General features: G+C 38.5%; 1 protein-coding gene across 1 annotated transcript; it reads right to left on the bottom strand.

Moving 5' to 3' along the window:
• Nucleotides 1–6,797: 6,797 nt before the first annotated feature.
• On the bottom strand, nucleotides 6,798–8,466 carry LOC108174535 (uncharacterized). The gene is made up of 2 exons (XM_017335610.1): nucleotides 7,110–8,466; nucleotides 6,798–7,033 (listed from the first exon to the last, which is right to left on the bottom strand). The coding sequence occupies exons 1-2, from the start codon at nucleotides 8,464–8,466 to the stop codon at nucleotides 6,798–6,800; spliced, it is 1,593 nt and encodes a 530-aa protein (XP_017191099.1).
• Between the last annotated feature and the right edge of the window lie 9,329 nt (nucleotides 8,467–17,795).

Raw genomic sequence — 17,795 nt, forward strand, 5'->3', positions numbered from 1 at the left:
TGTAACTAATTTTTTCAGCATTTGTAAAAACACTAGCTTTATTTGTCCAAAAAAGGATCTTAAATTTTTAAGGTGCCTCCTCTTAGTTAAATTTCTAACTTCGTCCTTGCCAACACTATATTCATTAGGATATTTAACCATATGCAAATAATATTTACTTTATCTAAGTATTGGGAGGGAAAAATTATCAAAAATCCCTAATGTAACTCACTAATATGCATTGAAAAAAAAAAAAAAAACTAATTGATAAGCTGAAAGCACAAGTGCTTTTAGTTGGCATATTTCTTTTATTATACTTAATTAATACGTGTCTGTAATCGTTGATCTTAACTTCCATTTAGTCCTTAGCTATAGGTCTAGTCTCTGATCACTTTGTTGACACGACAACTTGATGAGAAGATCTCGTGGGCTTCATTAGGTAATCCATGTGTGCATTCATTTGGGAAATCACTTAGTGATTGAATTATTTTAGGAGTGTGAGATCAAATCATTTAGTTATTATAGGTATATATGACTGTTATTTTAGGTTGGTTTTAAAGGAAAATCAGTTTTGATATTGCCTAGAAATTAGGCGTTGAATTCCCTAAAAATAACAAGGTTTACATCGTTCTATCTTCATCTTTGGCATAACCCTAATACGCACTATTACATCTGAGACCAAAAGCAGAGGATTAACGTTTGCTAGCTAGGTTTTGGGAGTAGCTTTTGTGAAAGCTTTAGAAACCTTGCATTCACATTCATACATTATCATTGTTGTAAACAAACTGTGTGCATCTCTTTGCTCATTGTTCTTGAACAAGTCATGTGCATCTCTATGTTCATGAGGTGGACATTCTGCGTGTGTGACGTGATCATCCGAACGATTGCAAAGGCAAACTTTTGTGCGTGCAATCATAACCTAAAATAGAGGTTTTATGAGTATGTACTAGATAAAATATGAATTCTTTTCTGCGTGCAAACAAAACCTAATAATAGAGGTTTTGTGTTCTATATTTCGTTCTTTGCTACCTCGTTACTGATAAAAAGAAAGGTAGTTTACTACCAAAACGTAATCTATACCGGCAAAGATGTTATTCTGATTTTCGGGTAGTTAGCTTTGTTTGGGTTAAAATTTAAATTTTGGGCTTGGGGGAAGTTGGCCCAAAAAGAGAAAGAAAAGCCCGAAGTTAGCCGAAGTCCAGAAGATAGGAGAAGCCCGTTTCTGACTAGGTGCAGACCACTTGCTTACCTACCCAAAGGCCAAGTGGTATAGACCAGCCAGCTATACAGCCCAAAAAGTACTTTTAGATGGCAGTACAAGTAAAAAAGATGATGATTCACTACCCTTCAAATTGCATTCGGGCAAGATTGTTGCTACAGGATGCCAAGCCAAGGTGTCTATAAAAGGAGCAGGAGAGGTCAGAATCAAGGACACTCAAACAAACAAATACAAGCACAAACTCTGCTCAAAGCCAGATTTGCCTTCAAAACGAAGCTGTAGTCAGCCCAAGCCTTCATCCCTTTCGGGATAAACCTTTTGTAATAGCTCTGCTACCCTGCTCAACTCTTGTTGTAGTATCGATTCCTCATGTAAACTCACCTCCCTACCCTTTTCCTAAACTTTCAAACCTCTAGCAAGACGATCAGCCTTGCCGACAAGGTTAAACCTTGCCCGACCCTCTTTGTTTTTGTCTATGCATTCATTAGCCTAGCAATATGTTGTATACTACAAGTTATATCCAAGTTATTTCTAGTAATATGGCTATCACAAGATTCTCTCAGTGCTTAGATCCGATTTGAATATGTCTCCACAGTTCAAGTCAGATCTAAGTTCTAAGCCCTCGGGCATATAAGATTTGATCACCCTAAAAGTCCTTGGCCTCAAGGCATAAAAAAGAACCTGATGTGGACTTAACCTATCCACTACAAGCTTTGATAACAAGAAGTCCGAAGTTACTTAGGGCGCAAGTAATTGACCTGTCACTTAGTTTTATTGTTGTGATATTATGATTACCATATAACGTTTGGGGACGGGATGAATTCTGATGGGAAGCCTCAAGGCCTACACCTAAGGCCCCACAAAGGAACCTATTTGGATTCATCCTGTTTCTCGGGCAAGAACATTAAGAATGGAAGGGGTTCTAATGGGAAGCCTCAAGGCCTATTCAAGGCCCCGCAAAGGCACCTATTTGGATCCATTCTGCTCTTTAAGTTCAGGTAATCAGAAGTATGATGGTTATAAAATCTACATAACCAAGAAAAGGAACCTTATATGTTCAAATACTAAGTTAGTTATTTATGGGAAGCCTCAAGGCCTATACCTAAGGCCCCACAAAGGCACCTGTCAATAACTAACATAGTCTTTCGAATATATAATTAAACTCAAACATCCGTTCTACATCTGCCATACTGAAGATGGCAGTGGCATGCCTGAATACTTATAAGTTAATCTTGATTGTGAGCCTTAAGGCCTACACCTAAGGCCTCACGAAGGCACCTTTCAAAGTTAACTCTGTCCTTCTCTTTCAGCCTTGCCCGACAAGCCCGCCAGTAAAGCAGGAGCCCGACAGAAAAGCATCAACCGGCGCCAAACCTCTCGGGGAGCTGTGTGCTCGTCGGACAGGAAGCATTCCCCACGGGAAATTTCCCCAACGAACATAATTTTGGCACGCCCGGTAGGATCACTCTTTTGTGTAAATCTTGCATGCCAAGTAAGAAAAGCCATACACTTTGTGAAAAGAAAACGAACAGCGATTCTTCTCAACTTTGCCACCAATGACAGATCAATAAGGCAATCTTTCTTCCCCATCAGGACGGGTGGTCCTAGAAAGCCCATCCTCATCCGAAAAGTCAGAAGGAAAAGGAACCCATGAGGAATTACAGGCCACTATGATACAAGTGTTGAGGAGCATGGAAAAGATCTCTTTTGAGACAAAGGGGGAGGTCAGTAGACTATGTACCTTGACAGGTAATTTACAGAGAATGCTCGATCTGGAGTTCTCCACTCCAAAAAGCTCTCAAGGAAGTGGGGTGAGCCAGGGTACCATCAGAAGTGAGCCAGTTATTCCCCTATTTCCACTATTGGAGGAAGAAACAGATAGGGGAAAGAGAAAAGCAGTTCCTGAAGGAAGTCAACCCGTGATAGAGCCGGTCTTGGAAAAGGAGTTTCCTAGCTTCCCGTTGTTAACATTTAACAACAGGAAGCAAAGCGAGCAAGAGAGGACAAAGTATAGGATGCCCATAATAACAGGAAAGTCAAGCCAAAAAGAAAGCTCTGCAGCTCCGGACAAACCTCTTCCTTATAGGCCACCCCCGTTGGCTCATAAGGGAGGGGGAACCAACTGGAGAAAGCCTGAATCGAAGAAAGAAGCATTCATTGGCAATGACCGAAGCCCGAATGACGAGTCTGCCCTTTTTTTCCAGAATAATATAGCTACTTAACAACTGATAGATGAGTTGGCCGAATTGAGGAGGGCAGTAGTCCAAAATGAGCAACCCCGAGCTCGCCCAGCGTTCAGGATTACTTATCAAAAACTTATCCTGAATACATCGATGAACAAAATCCATTTCCTCCCAACTTCAAGATGCCCGCATTCCCAACATTCACGGGTGAGGACAGAGATCACATTTTCAAGTTCTCTAATCACTGGGTGGCGTATGAGGACAACCTAAACTACAAGTTAAGGTTGTTTGGGAATTCATTGGCGAGGCTTGCATCCCAGTGGTAGTCTCTATTACCCCCTAACTCTATTACCAACTGGGGGCAAATGGATATGGCTTTCCATGAACAATTTTACAGAATAGAACCAGAAATGACTATTAATGATCTGGTTGAAGTCAAACAATACGAGCATGAGTCCACAGAGGACTTCATGATGAGGTTCAAGAAAACAAGGATGAGGTGTCAATTCCCTGTTAACCAAGCTCAACACATATCGATTGCTCAAAGAGCTCTGAAATTGCCTTTGAGAAAGAAGTTTTATGATACACAATTTAATGAGCTACAAGAGTTAGTCATTGCTGCCACAAGATATGAAAGGCTGCTGCTAGAAGAACAACAAGTGAAGCATACGTCCAAAACTCCTCCCTTCTACAAAAACAAAGCTACAATTCATCATGTGGAGGTGGGAGAACTTGAGCCAGAGCAGGAGGACGATCATTATAGAGAGGAGATCGAGATGTGTGCTGCTGAGATGACTACGCCTTTCAAACCCCTGATGGTAAAAGGATTAGTTCAGCTTGTCAGGGACCAGAAGATCGTGATGAACGATGGGGGCTTTGTCCCGATGAAACCTCTCAAATATCAGAGCTATTCATTCGATCTGGCCAAAGCGCCTGAGATTTATGAGGAGCTGGTACGGGCAAGAGTGATTGTGCTCGATAGTACAAAGAAGATGCCCAAACCAGAAGAGTTGAGGGGAAAAAAGTATTGCAAGTTACACTATACCTTCAACCGTTCTATAATTAATTGTGTCCAGTTCAGAGACTGGGTACAAGACCTTATAGTAAAGGGAAAATTGTTACTTGACAATCCACAAGCCAGTATGATGGTTGATACAAATCCTTTCCCAGAAGCTCCTATCAACGCGATCCATCTGATCTAGATGAAGAAGCCAGTGTCATCGGCGGGTACAACAAAGAGGAAAAGTGGATCTCGGGTCGTCGCAACATTCTCGCTCAAATAAAGAAGAAAGTAAACAAGGGGGCAAAGAGTTGCCCGAAAAAGTTTGGATAGGGGCCAAAAGACAAGTACATGTTCATTTCAATATGAAAAAGTTACAAGTGATCATCCTAATCTAATAATTTTACATCTTCACTCAGGGCGATTATTCGGGAGTGATATGTCTGCATAATTGTAAAAATCCGATTAGGTTCGGCCAGGATGGTGTGGCTATTTGCAAGCTGAGATCTAGAATGCTCTAACTCCGAGTTTGTCTTCTTCACTTCTTCGATTTGATTTTCGAGGGTGTCCAGAAGAGTTGCTTGCTCAGCCTTGAGAACAACCAATTGTTCTTCTGGTTTTTGAATTTCAGCAGTCACCACTCCAATTCTTTCTTTCGTTAATGAACCATCATTCATCAACTTGTCTACCTGAGCAGAAGTGCTTGATTCCTTCTCCTGAAAACATCTTACTCGATTGGCTTGTCTTTCTGCCCTCTTATGTTGATCCCGAAGAGCCCTCAGATTTTCAAAATATGAGAAGAAGGAATCATGTTGGGTTTTTGACAGTTGGCTGGCTTTGAAAAACTCACTTGTAACCTTTTCCAGATCATGAAGGGCCTTAAGGCTAAATGAAGCGGAGAAATCCTTTGTTGCCCATTCTTGGAAAACTCGCTTTTGTTCTGGGAAACCTGAAGGTGAAGAATGCTTCGAGGATTTCAGCTTTGTCTCAAGCTGCCCGAATTTTTCAAACAGTTCGGGCAACTTAGCAGTTTTTTAAGCCAGCGAAGCAGGAGGGGGACTTTGCACTCCAGTTTTCTCTAATGAAGCAACGCCTACTGGTGGGGCAATTCTTAGCTCTCCGGCCTTCTCCATACCAGAATGAATCATCTCAGCACTCCCAATAGCCAAATGAGGTTGGGGGAGCTTTGGTTTACGAACCAAATGACAAGGAGAAGTTTCTTCAGGAACATGCTGCAAAGACCAAAAAGGAAATCATGTTGTTAAAAAGACAATTTGGAATGAAGGAAAGTTTAGGGAGGAAGAAATGTACCTGACTAAAGCTTGGAGTCTCACAAGGAAGAGTACTGATTCCTGCTTGAGGGGAAGATTCCCTACCACTGACAGGGGAGGAAGAAATTACGCCTACACCTTCACTAATACCCTGGAAGCACACAGGAAGGGCAATAATGGTTAGTAACCAGATAGTAAGAGTTACAGGAAAGGAATATCTCCTTACCAAAGTTCGACCCTGAGGGGATGAAGGAGGTTTATCAAGGGTAACTGTCGGGCAGGCAAATACCTGTAGAGTAGTTACTTCTGAAGTGACGGGAATCTCAGGGACTATGGGTTCGTCACTTACTCTTGTTGCCATTGATGGATTTTGTATTGAATGAGGCTGAGGAAGAGATAAACAGAAGTGAATATCGAAACAATGTGTGGAATTCACTGTAAGGGTGGTTGCTCACCAAATCACTATCTTCATCCACGAAGTGCAACATCACTCACGTGGATGGATCAAATTGAGAAGATGGAGTTGCCTCCAGGACAGAAGGAGAAATCAAATGAGAACCTTGACTAGGCAAGGGGGCAGATACCCCGACCTGGATGAAGGCAGAAGAAAGAAAAAGATCAAAGCATTACTCCCGAAAATCATAAAGTTACTTAAGGTTTAAGAAAGGGATTATACCTCTGAATGATCAACCCGGGGGATGGAAAGGTTTGTTTCTTGAGCAAGTGATGAAGAGACCTCGGGTGGATGGAGCTTTTGGTGTCTTACAGCCTGACCCAAGTAACCATGCTCAGGGTTTTTATGAAAGCAGGAAAAACTATGCGGACATAAAAGTAGATTGTACCTCAAGTTCTTTAAGGGTGAGGTTTCTCAATTCTTCAGCCTTTTTATACATTGCAGCTCCTAAGGGTTCATCCTTGGAGGCGATGGTTGGTTTCTTTGATGCTTGAGGTCCTGTGTTCAAGAGAGACATGTGTAACTAGATAAAGAAGAAGGATGACAGCCTAACTGAAGGGAACACAGCTCACTTGAAGATTTTTGCTTCTTTCTGCCCGCCTCAACAATTGGAGCAGGTGGGTCTGAAGACTTGATAGTTTGAACGGTTCTGGTTCTCTTACTCTTTCTAGTAGGAGTAGGAATTCGTCGTTTAGTCTTGGGGGGATGCAGGATCAGAATCTGAGTTCTCAATCACAACTGATTTCCTTCGCTTGAACACTTGGATTGTAGCTTCAGGCGCTTCTTTTTTAGCTCCTGAATCTTCTGAAACTTCCCCACCTTCTCCAGCTTCTTGCCTCTCAGCCTCTGCCGCAACTCCATGAAGAACTGCTGCATCAGCCGAGTCATCCTCGGACTCAGTAGGAACTGATTCCACATCCATTTGGGCTGCAGGGTTAAGAAGGGAAAAAGTTAAAAGAGTTTAAGGGAAGGATTATATATCAAGATAAGAAGAAAAGGATACCTATCAGAAGAACTCGATTCTTCTCTTGAATCATCTCCTTCCAATTTTCAAGTTCGCCCGAACTAGGGTATGATTTAAGAGAAAGTTGACTAAACAAGCGATCATGAGTTTCTCTCAAGTCTCCTCCATATTTCTTGGTCCATTTGCCTTCCCACCAAGAAGAGAAGAGTGAAGTACATTCAAAATTGAGGATGATGGACTTTCGGGCAGCCTGACTCATGACTTCAAGACTGCGTCGGGTAGCTCTAAAGGTCGCCTCAGAGGGAGATGCTAAATGGAAGGAAGTGCCACAATGAACGGAGTCAAAGAATGGGATAGGGATGGCTTGCCTAAAGCCTAATTGCCTGCTGCAAAAATTGGGATGATACACCTCCAGCCCTCGATCATACTGATTGCCCCGAACTCCCCAGGCCATATTTCTTAATTGAATGCAACTAATAAATTTTTCCCTATAAGAAGAAGTGGCATCTTCCCCAGGAGCATCTTGAAAGGCTTGGTCAGAGAACCAAGGATATCTTCTCAATACTGATGCACCCCATTCCAGGTCTGATCGAGTCCTACAGACCTTGAAGAAATAAAAACAGGTGAAGGTGGAGTGATCAGTAAGAGCAGCTTCGGCTAGGATTCGAGCAGGGGCTACACCTTCTGGGAACTCTAAGTTGGCAGCCCGAAACTCTGGAAAGTACCATTGGAGCCATGTTTGTATCATCCATATGGGTCCATTCAGGTTAGTCTCAAATGGCTCACCTTGATTCATTTCGAAAAGAAGATGGTAAAGATGAGAGAGAAGGAATTGACATGTTGCCACATCGTCGAAGTTATGAAGAGCTTCCACCAAGGGTATCCATTCAACCTTCATCCCTTTAGATTTGTTGGGGAATATGTGTTTGTTGAGCCAGTACAGAAGGAAGTACATGTGCTCTTGATCTCTATCAGCACGGGAAGAATCTGCCCCAAAGTTTTCTTTTCCAAAAGGGATGAATCCCTTGAAAGAGGTCTCATAACTCTTGAAATTTGTAGAGTTATATTCCAGGGAGAGGAAGGATGCGGATGAACCTGAGCTTTCAGCAATCGAGCGGAGAGCCCAGTCTTGAGTAACGTCTACTATCCTGCCCGATGGCCTTAGCCCGAAGACTTGAGCCATATCTAGAATAGTCGGAGACATGGGACCCAAGCGAAAGTCAAAAGTGTTGGTGCCCGAGTTCCAGAAAAGAATAGAGGAAACAAGCAGTTCGGGTTTGGGAATAATGGTGGTTTTTGAAAGCATTATCAACTCATAAATGCCATTGTTCATCCATTTTTTCTTGAAAATTGGCTCTAATTCGTCAATCCATTGGACCCAAGCCGGATCATTCATCAATGGAAAGCCTCAGCGATATGACGACCACTTAGATGAGGAAATGCCCGACTTAGCCAAATAGGGATTGGGAGAGAACCAGTTATCCTTGGGCATATTGTCCTCTATCACTACAGGGACCTGAGAAATCCATGCAGGACCCAACGATTGTACTCCATGAACTTCAAAGAAAAGCTCAGAATACAAACCTGCCCGAGGGCGATGCAGGCCGTTGAGTAAACGGCGCAAAGTGGCGATACCTTCGCCAGATTCATATGATAAATGGATTTGGCTGGATCTTGATGCCATTTTTGATGAAGTTTGAAAGGAAGAAGCGGCTGGAGGGTTAGGAAGTTTTCGACCACAGAGATGAGAAGAATGCAGGAGATTCAGGAAGTGATGGGCTTAAACCGAAGAAAGGCGGTGGTTACTTTTGAAAAAGTGTGCAAACCCCGAGAATGAAAGACGTGGGTATTAATAGGGACCTATTCAATCAACATTGGCACCTGGAATTTCAATCTGAATATTGATTGAAGGGGGCACTGTTTAGGTTAAAACTTAAATTTTGGGCTTGGGGGAAGTTGGCCCAAAAAGAGAAAGAAAAGCCCGAAGTTAGCCGAAGTCCAGAAGATAGGAGAAGCCCGTTTCTGACTAGGTGCAGACCATGCAGACCACTTGCTTACCTACCCAAAGGCCATGTGGTATAGACCAACCAGCTATACAGCCCAAAAAGTACTTTTAGATGGCAGTACAAGTAAAATAGTTGATGATTCACTACCCTTCAAATTGCATTCGGGCAAGATTGTTGCTACAGGATGCCAAGCCAAGGTGTCTATAAAAGGAGCAGGAGAGGTCAGAATCAAGGACACTCAAACAAACAAATACAAGCACAAACTCTGCTCAAAGCCAAATTTGCCTTCAAAACGAAGTTGTAGTCAGCCCAAGCCTTCATCCCTTTCGGGATAAACCTTTTGTAATAGCTCTGCTACCCTGCTCAACTCTTGCTGTAGTATCGATTCCTCCTGTAAACTCACCTCCCTACCCTTTTTCTAAACTTTCAAACCTCTTGCAAGACGATCAGCCTTGCCCGACAAGGTTAAACCTTGCCCGACCCTCTTTGTTTTTGTCTATGCATTCATTAGCCTAGCAATATGTTGTATACTACAAGTTATATCCAAGTTATTTCTAGTAATATGGCTATCAAAAGATTCTCTCAGTGCTTAGATCCGATTTGAATATGTCGCCACAGTTCAAGTCAGATCTAAGTTCTAAGCCCGCGGGCATATAAGATTTGATCACCCTAAAAGTCCTTGGCCTCAAGGCATAAAAAAGAACCTGATGTGGACTTAACCCATCCACTACAAACTTTGATAACAAGAAGTCCGAAGTTACTTGGGGCACAAGTAATTGACCTGTCACTTAGTTTTATTGTTGTGATATTATGATTACCATATAACGTTCGGGGACGAGATGAATTCTGATGGGAAGCCTCAAGGCCTACACCTAAGGCCCCACAAAGGAACCTATTTGGATTCATCCTGTTTCTCGGGCAAGAACATTGAGAATGGAAGGGGTTCTAATGGGAAGCCTCAAGGCCTATTCAAGGCCCCGCAAAGGCACCTATTTGGATCCATTCTGCTATTTAAATTCAGGTAATCAAAAGTATGATGGTTATAAAATCTACATAACCAAGAAAAGGAACCTTATATGTTCAAATACTAAGTTAGTTATTTATGGGAAGCCTCAAGGCCTATACCTAAGGCCCCATAAAGGCACATGTCAATAACTAACATAGTCTTTCGAATATATAATTAAACTCAAACATCCGTTCTACATCTGACATACTGAAGATGGCAGTGGCACACCTAAACACTTATAAGTTAATCTTGATTGTGAGCCTCAAGGCCTACACCTAAGGCCTCACGAAGGCACCTTTCAAAGTTAACTTTGTCCTTCTCTTTCAGCCTTGCCCGACAAGCCCGCCAGTAAAGCAGGAGCCCGACAGAAAAGCATCAACCGGGGTCAAACCTCTCGGGGAGCTGTGTGCTCGTCGGACATGAAGCATTCCCCACGGGAAATTTCCCCAACAAACAAGCTTATCGTTTGGTAATCTTATTGTTTGTTTGACAACCATTTTGTTTTCAGTTTTCAGTTATTCGTTTTCACTTTTTTAAAAATCGAAATCTTACTGGTATCTAATTTCAGTTAAAAGAAATAAAAACTGAAAACCAAAAAGTGAAAACTCAATAAATTAGTTTTCAGTTTTCAGTTTTCATTTTATTAAAGGGTTTTTGTCACAAATTGTCATTTATGTTTTACCAACTCATCAATTAGTCATTCATGTTTCAAACTCATCAATTTCGTCCCTTATATATGTCTAGCTTCACTCATCAATGTGGCAGTACTTGATTCATTGGGTGAACCCCACATGGTTCCAAGTCAGCATACTAATAGTTTTTCAACAGAGTTAAATGTCAAAGACAACATTGATGAGTGAAGTTAGACATAAGGGACAAAATTAATGAGTTTAAAACATAAAAGATCAAATTGATGAGTTTGTCCATTTGTGATAAAATTCTTTTTTGAAAACTGAAAGTTGAAAGTAGTAATTAAACGAGATTTTAGTTATCAGTTTTGATACAAATGAAAACGAAATGGTTATCAAACGACTCCCTAGTAGACTATGACTAGATAGCTAGAAGCTTTCAAACCTAAACAAATCAAGGTCATTTATCCAGGACTTAAATTATACACATCTTGCTCTTTTTCTTATTTAATTTAAGAGAGGTTTCATAAAACTTAAGGATCAAATACAACTTAAATCTTAGAGAAAAACGTCCCGAATGAAGTTAGGAGGAACCTTGCTCCATACGAACTTTGTTAATTACAATTCCCTTTCCCACATTAATGTGTTTATGAACGAAATATAGAACACAAAGTGTGGAAACTCTTCGCACCATGACAATTAAAATTGAAGGCAATTGAAGTAGGTAAGGAAAATAATAAACAAAACATTTTCAACTACAACCATGCACTTGTCAACTCCTCGCCTATGTGATGACGGTGGCATAAGGTTCATTTCAAAAGTGCTTTTAAATAATTAAAAATATTTTTAAAGAAAATATTTGTTGGACTTCAAAACCATCTGATGTGCTTCCTACATGAAGCATCAGTTATATGATTTTTTATAAGAAGCACTTTAAATATTTTCTTAAAATTAACTTGCATTTTACTAGGAATTGGTTTTAAAAACATTTTATCTTAAAGCACTAAACCATGACAATTAAAATTGAAAGCACGCAATTGAAGTAGGTGAGGAGAAAAATAGACAAAATATTTTCAGTGCACTTGTCAATTCTTCGCCCATGTGATGATGACAACATAGGATTCGTTTGAGAAATGTTTTTAAATGACTGAAAGTGTTTTCAAAGAAAATATTTTTTGGACTTCGAAATCACTTGAAGTGCTTCTTGTATGAAGCACCAGTTATATGCTCGCTGCATAAAACACTTTAAGTACTTATCTAAGACTAACTTGCATCTTTATTAGGAATTAATCATAAAAACATTTTTTCTCATAATGCTTTCAGTCATTTAATTAATAACACTTCCCAAACAAGATCATAATCATGTCTGCTTTGGCACTCTAATTTGCTACAATATTACGAAGACATGTGTTCGGTTTTCTTCCTAATAATTTATATTTTTAGAGAAATAGAAAGACATGTGTTGCAACATGAAAAGCTACGTACCATATACGTATTGCATCTCGCAAACGTGCAAATAGCCAAAATACACACGCACCCATACATTTCACAATCTTCTTTCCTTGCTTCATTTTTTGTCCTTATATATTAAATGATAATACTGCTGGATTCTGTTGTTCTCTATATCGTGGACGGCTAGTAGAACAAAACTATATAATTTAAACAACTAAAACGTGTTATATGTGCTTACATTTTTTTTTTTTGAACCATGTATTGTTTCAGATCACAGAACTTTGTCCAAAAAAAAAATCCCAGTTCCTCCAAAAAAAAAAAAATTCCCAGTTTGTACAGTTGTTTTTAGAAGAGTACGGTATTTTATTCACTAAAAAAAATGACATTACAGATACATATTATGAAAGAGCTCAGTCTAAAAAAAAATTCATGTAAACTAAATATAAAAATGTTACAATAAATATTACAATGTCTCTTATGTTAAATTACTAAGTATTCCTTAAGGTACAATTGAGGCATATATTTTGCTTATGTATAAAATTAGAAACGAGTGATAAACGAGACGTCAACTTAACAAATAAGGACATCATACTTTCAAGTCTTAATTTACTTTATTTAACTCAAGTTTAGGAAATGCTTAAAGAATCTTCACCTAATAAGCCCAAGCAAAGATAGATGATGTTTTACCGCGGTGGCAGAAAGCAATGATATCTATGCATAGTGTGGGTTAGATTCCCACTGATCCCCCTCCTACCTAACAACTAACAATTTAACCCATTAACACTATTGTTTGTCAAAAAAAAAATTAATTTAAGCCCAAGAAAAGTCCTTGAAAATGAGTTAGCTTCAGTATAGTTGATCTCATGTGATTGCTTGTGGTGCTAGGACGTTTTTGGAAGATTGCTTGAAATTCAGAGGTGGTAATAAATAGAGTCCAAATGATATATAGATGAATTTCATATATTTAAATGAAATTCTAACTTCAAATCTTTCACTTTGGTCGTATGGTTTTCTTTCATACAACAATAGTCTACTTCTTTAAACGATAAGAAAACAATATTCTACTTTGAACTCATCTAAAATGTAGAGAGAAAATTTTACATTTGGATGCATAAAGAGACGCACAAATGCTCTACCCAATATAGTTAAACTGACGTTTGTGTCGGGAGATTCAACTTAGATACATTTCGTGTGCAAAAGTTGTATGTATAATATAGGAAATCTTTAAGGGAAGGGATCTCCATTTTTTTTTTAATAAAAATGAGGATTAGTTGTGGGGTTCACACTCCATCGAACTTTAACGATCCGAATCGTCTATTTTTCAAGTTGTACCTCATAATTCATCCTTGCAAAATAGTAGCCAAATCGGAAATGTTTAAGACATCTAATTAGTTCAAAGAAATTAACGAATACTTTGTTAAATAAGAAACAATGAACTTTTATCTTGATAATTAAATAGGCAAATGGTGTCCGATTGAGTTGAATTTTTGCAAGGATGATCTATGAATCGAGACTTATAAAATAGACTGTTCGGATCGTTGAAGTTCGATGTGAAGTGAACCGCACACCTAATCCCCATTTTTTTAAAAACAAAATGAGGATCCCTTTGCATTAAGGGCCTAATATAATATATTTGTAAGTGTATATATATAATTGTTTCCCTCTATATCTTATATGCAAAAGAATATAAGTATGTAAAAACAATTTTGACCTATTTTGAATGTATTCAAAATATAATATACCTAAAAAACTAACTTCCAATTTAACGAAAAAATGATTTTGTTAGAACATAACATAATCTAGTTGAAAGCACGAACATGCAGACTCATTTATAATTAATATAACTGTGTGTGTGTGATTTTTTATATAGGTTGGTCATGTTATCACTGACTTTTCTGGATTTTTTTATAAACATATTGTAGCGCAGCATTTGACGAAGGTGCATGACTCATAAAGAATATTATGCAATTCTTGTAATTATGAGAAAAATATAATGAAATGATGTGCAGTATATTCCAGTAAATTTATACTATGGTGATGGGGAGCGGCCTAAGTTTCACAAAGGACTAGTCATAATAATTCGGTTGGAATTCGTCTTTGACGAGAATCAAACATAAAACCGTTCACTTACAAATGAAAAGAATTGCATTAGACTGTAGTACTTAGGGAAAATCTCATTATATTGTTCCAATATTAAAAATTGAATTTGACATCACAAAACTTATTTTAAGAATACATGTTGATCATCAAAATATAAATTTAATTGAAGATATCATCGGTAAACTTCAATGGTCCGACTTTATATCCATTAAACTTGTAAATAGTAAAAATATTATTTTCTCAATTCAATCTTGATTGTTCATTTTCCGTATTATTGTGTAATTCAAACTATTCAAGAAAAATTGAATATTTTAAGCTCAAACTCACATGCAAGTATCAATTTGGGATTTACACCATGAGCAAGAATTGACAATCAGTTTTATTTTACTTTTGACGAGGGAAAAAAAAAACATGCAATGACAGTCCAACTTCCGCGTGTCAAAGCTTAAAATCTCGGAAATTAATATAGTTAGATGAGAAATTAAGTTCATAAATAGGACCAAATCATGTCAATGCCGTCTAGGAACCACCGGGCCGCGACCCAGAATTAATTACTTGAACCGTAAGATATTGCCCTTGGCTGTCTGCAATTTTCGTTGCAGAAAACAAATTGTAATACGAAACAAAAGTTATTTGTACATTTTTAATTACATTTCGCTACATAAATTTTTACCTTAATTTTCTTTATAGTATCAAAATAGGTTGATCTACTTCAATTTTCTCTATGATATTAAGGTTGATTCACGTGTAAAATGCAATGTCCACACATACTTATAAAAAGCAGTGTCCACATACATACTTGTAAATGCAATGTCCACACATACTTCATGTCATCTAATTGTGTTATCCAAGTATTAGACTTAAAAATTCGCCACAATTGAGTGGATGTGTGAGGATGTATGAGGATGTGAAGGTAAAAGAGTCTCACAATGGTTAAAAGAGAAAACATTGCAAGGGCTTATAAAAGGTTGAGCTACTCCCCATATTGATACTTAGTTTTGTGGTGGAACCTCAACTTTCTTGTTGATATCAGAGCAGGTTCTTTCCTATATGAAGCCCAAATGTCACACTTGCTCCATGCCACCTAATTTATGTTGTCCATGTATCTAGTTTGAAAACTTGTCACACGTTAAGAGACATGTTGAGAGTATGAATCTCATGTCAGAGAAAAAAGAGACCTTTCATATGCATACAAGTAATTGAGTTATTTTCCATATTTTTAATTAATTTTATGTGAACCTCAACTTCCTTCTAAATATTCTTAGTTTGGGCTTAGCTTGAACTCCAATTTGATCACCTCACCTATCAGCTAAATATGAAAGTCTGGTTATGCTGTGTGACTGAGAGAGCAAGGGATTTATTTGTTTTTAATTACAAGCGATAATACTATTCTAAACTATATTACAGAAAGAAAGTGAAAAACTTATATGACACGAATACACCGTCACATGAAATCTCATGCTAGTAAAACAATAACATGTTGACAAAAACGTGCACGTGAGGCCGCCATCGGTGTAAAACGAGTCGGGTGTGGTTGAACAAATTGTAGGCGTCCCAAGGAGAGAGAAACAGAGGGAGATAGAGAAAGAGTGAGTACGGGTGAAGAATATTTGAGGGATTTGCGGCAAAAAAAACAAAAAACAAAAAAAACTAGGAGTTTGCTGATGTTCCATTAATGTGTCTGGGATTTTGCTGGTACGTAGTGGTGTTGGAGTCGTAAGATTTGAGAGATTTAAGGGATAAGTCTTTCCCTTTTCCTTTCAGAATCTTCCGCATATTTTTATTGAACAAAAGAAACATCTTCCGCATATTTCTTTTTGTTGCGTCATAATACTACATAAATAACATTCTTAATAAAAGAATGTCATTAAAAAATTTACAAGTGTCATGAAAGTCCAATTTTGTAGTAATGTTAACACAAGATACTAGTGTGACAGTGTACCCGTATTATATAAGTTCTTCTCAGAAAAAGTAGAATTTGAAACTGAAATATAGTGAGTTGGAGAGAGATTAAATAAGGAGACATATGCACGTACAAACTTAATATCTCAGAGTGATATTTAGTGATAGCAGCAAATAATATGGTAGGAATTGGCACCGCGTATGCGTTGTCGGAGATACAGATATATTTATATCAAGTGTTGCGCGCTTAGTGCATGATCAACATTCCACATATGTAATCAACAATACGCAGTAATCATCACTTATGCAAGATCAAGATCTCGACAAGCTTCTCAGTTGGAAACTCATGATCGATGTTCCACACATGCAGAATTTAAGAGGGGAATTTGTCACCATTTAGCATTCTTAGAATTAAGAGGTCCCTCTTTAATCCAAAACTAAAACTCTAGGACATGATAAAAAAAATAATTACAATTCAACTATATATTCAAGGCGCATCTAATTGTTCTGTTTGGCTCGATATTATTTTCGGGATAGATTTGTATTAGAGTTTGTGTTTTATTTGTATTTCAATGGAGTTCTCTGTGTTAGAGTTTGAAGAACAAAACAGCAATGGTGTTTAGAGAGAAGATGATTGAATATGTCTCTTGGATTTCACTCTGTTAGACCAAAATACATTTTGTAATCGTTATGTATGTAGAGGAAGGGAGATCCTTCACTCACCAATACACAACACAATCTCAACCATTCATTGCTATCATCCTATGAGATGATGCCACTTGTCTTATTCTATCACTTAGATCCTATGCTAGAGAAGAGACCACTTGGACTATGATCCAATGGCTCAGATTACATCAGAAAGATAAAACACATAAAAGGAAAATCAAAATTTGTAACTTTAGCTCCAAGATATTAGCTCAAGGGTTACACATCAACACTCCCTTCTAACCCTTTAGCTGATTTCACACCAAGTAGATCTCTTAGGTAAACAAATCGATCCTTTGACAGAGCCTTGGTTAGTATATCTGCAATCTGGTCTTCTGTTTTGCAGTAGATGAGTTCAATCTCCTTTGTTTGGATAGCTTCCCTGATAAAATGAAATTTCCTACTGATGTGCCTAGTTCTCTGGTGAAGAACTGGATTCTTTGCCATTGTTATGGCTGAAGTGTTATCACACAGAATTGGTGTGCCTTCCACTTGCTCCTCTCCAAAATCTTCAAGCACAAACCTTAGCCATTTAGCATGTGATGTTGCTTCTGCAGCACTGACATATTCTGCTTCTGCAGTGGACAGTGCCACTGTGTTTTGTTTGATTGATGCCCATGAAAACATACCGGATCCAAGTGTAAATGCATATCCTGAGGTGCTTCTCATGTCATCCTCACTTCCTGCCCAGTCACTATCACAGTACCCTATTAGAGTAGTTGTCTTCCCTTTCACAAATTCAATTCCAAAATCAAGAGTGCCCTGAATATATCTCAACACCCTTTTGGATGTTCCCATGTGTTTCTTTGTGGGGTTATGCATGAATCTAGCAAGTAAACTAGAAGCAAACATTATATCCGGCCTTGTAGCAGTCAAGTATAACAAGCTACCTACAACTTGTCTATATTCACTTTCATTTGCTGCT

This window comes from Malus domestica, chromosome 11, assembly GCF_042453785.1.
Source record: "Malus domestica chromosome 11, GDT2T_hap1".
Lineage (NCBI taxonomy): Eukaryota > Viridiplantae > Streptophyta > Magnoliopsida > Rosales > Rosaceae > Malus > Malus domestica.

What these genes read in the sequence shown, in the direction of transcription:
- LOC108174535 (XM_017335610.1), bottom strand. Translation starts at nt 8,466, where the DNA reads ATGAATGATCCGGCTTGGGTCCAATGGATTGACGAATTAGAGCCAATT. An exon ending in GAATCGAGTTCTTCTGATAG is followed by an intron (nt 7,034 to 7,109) that starts GTATCCTTTTCT and finishes TTAACCCTGCAG; the next exon opens with CCCAAATGGATGTGGAATCA.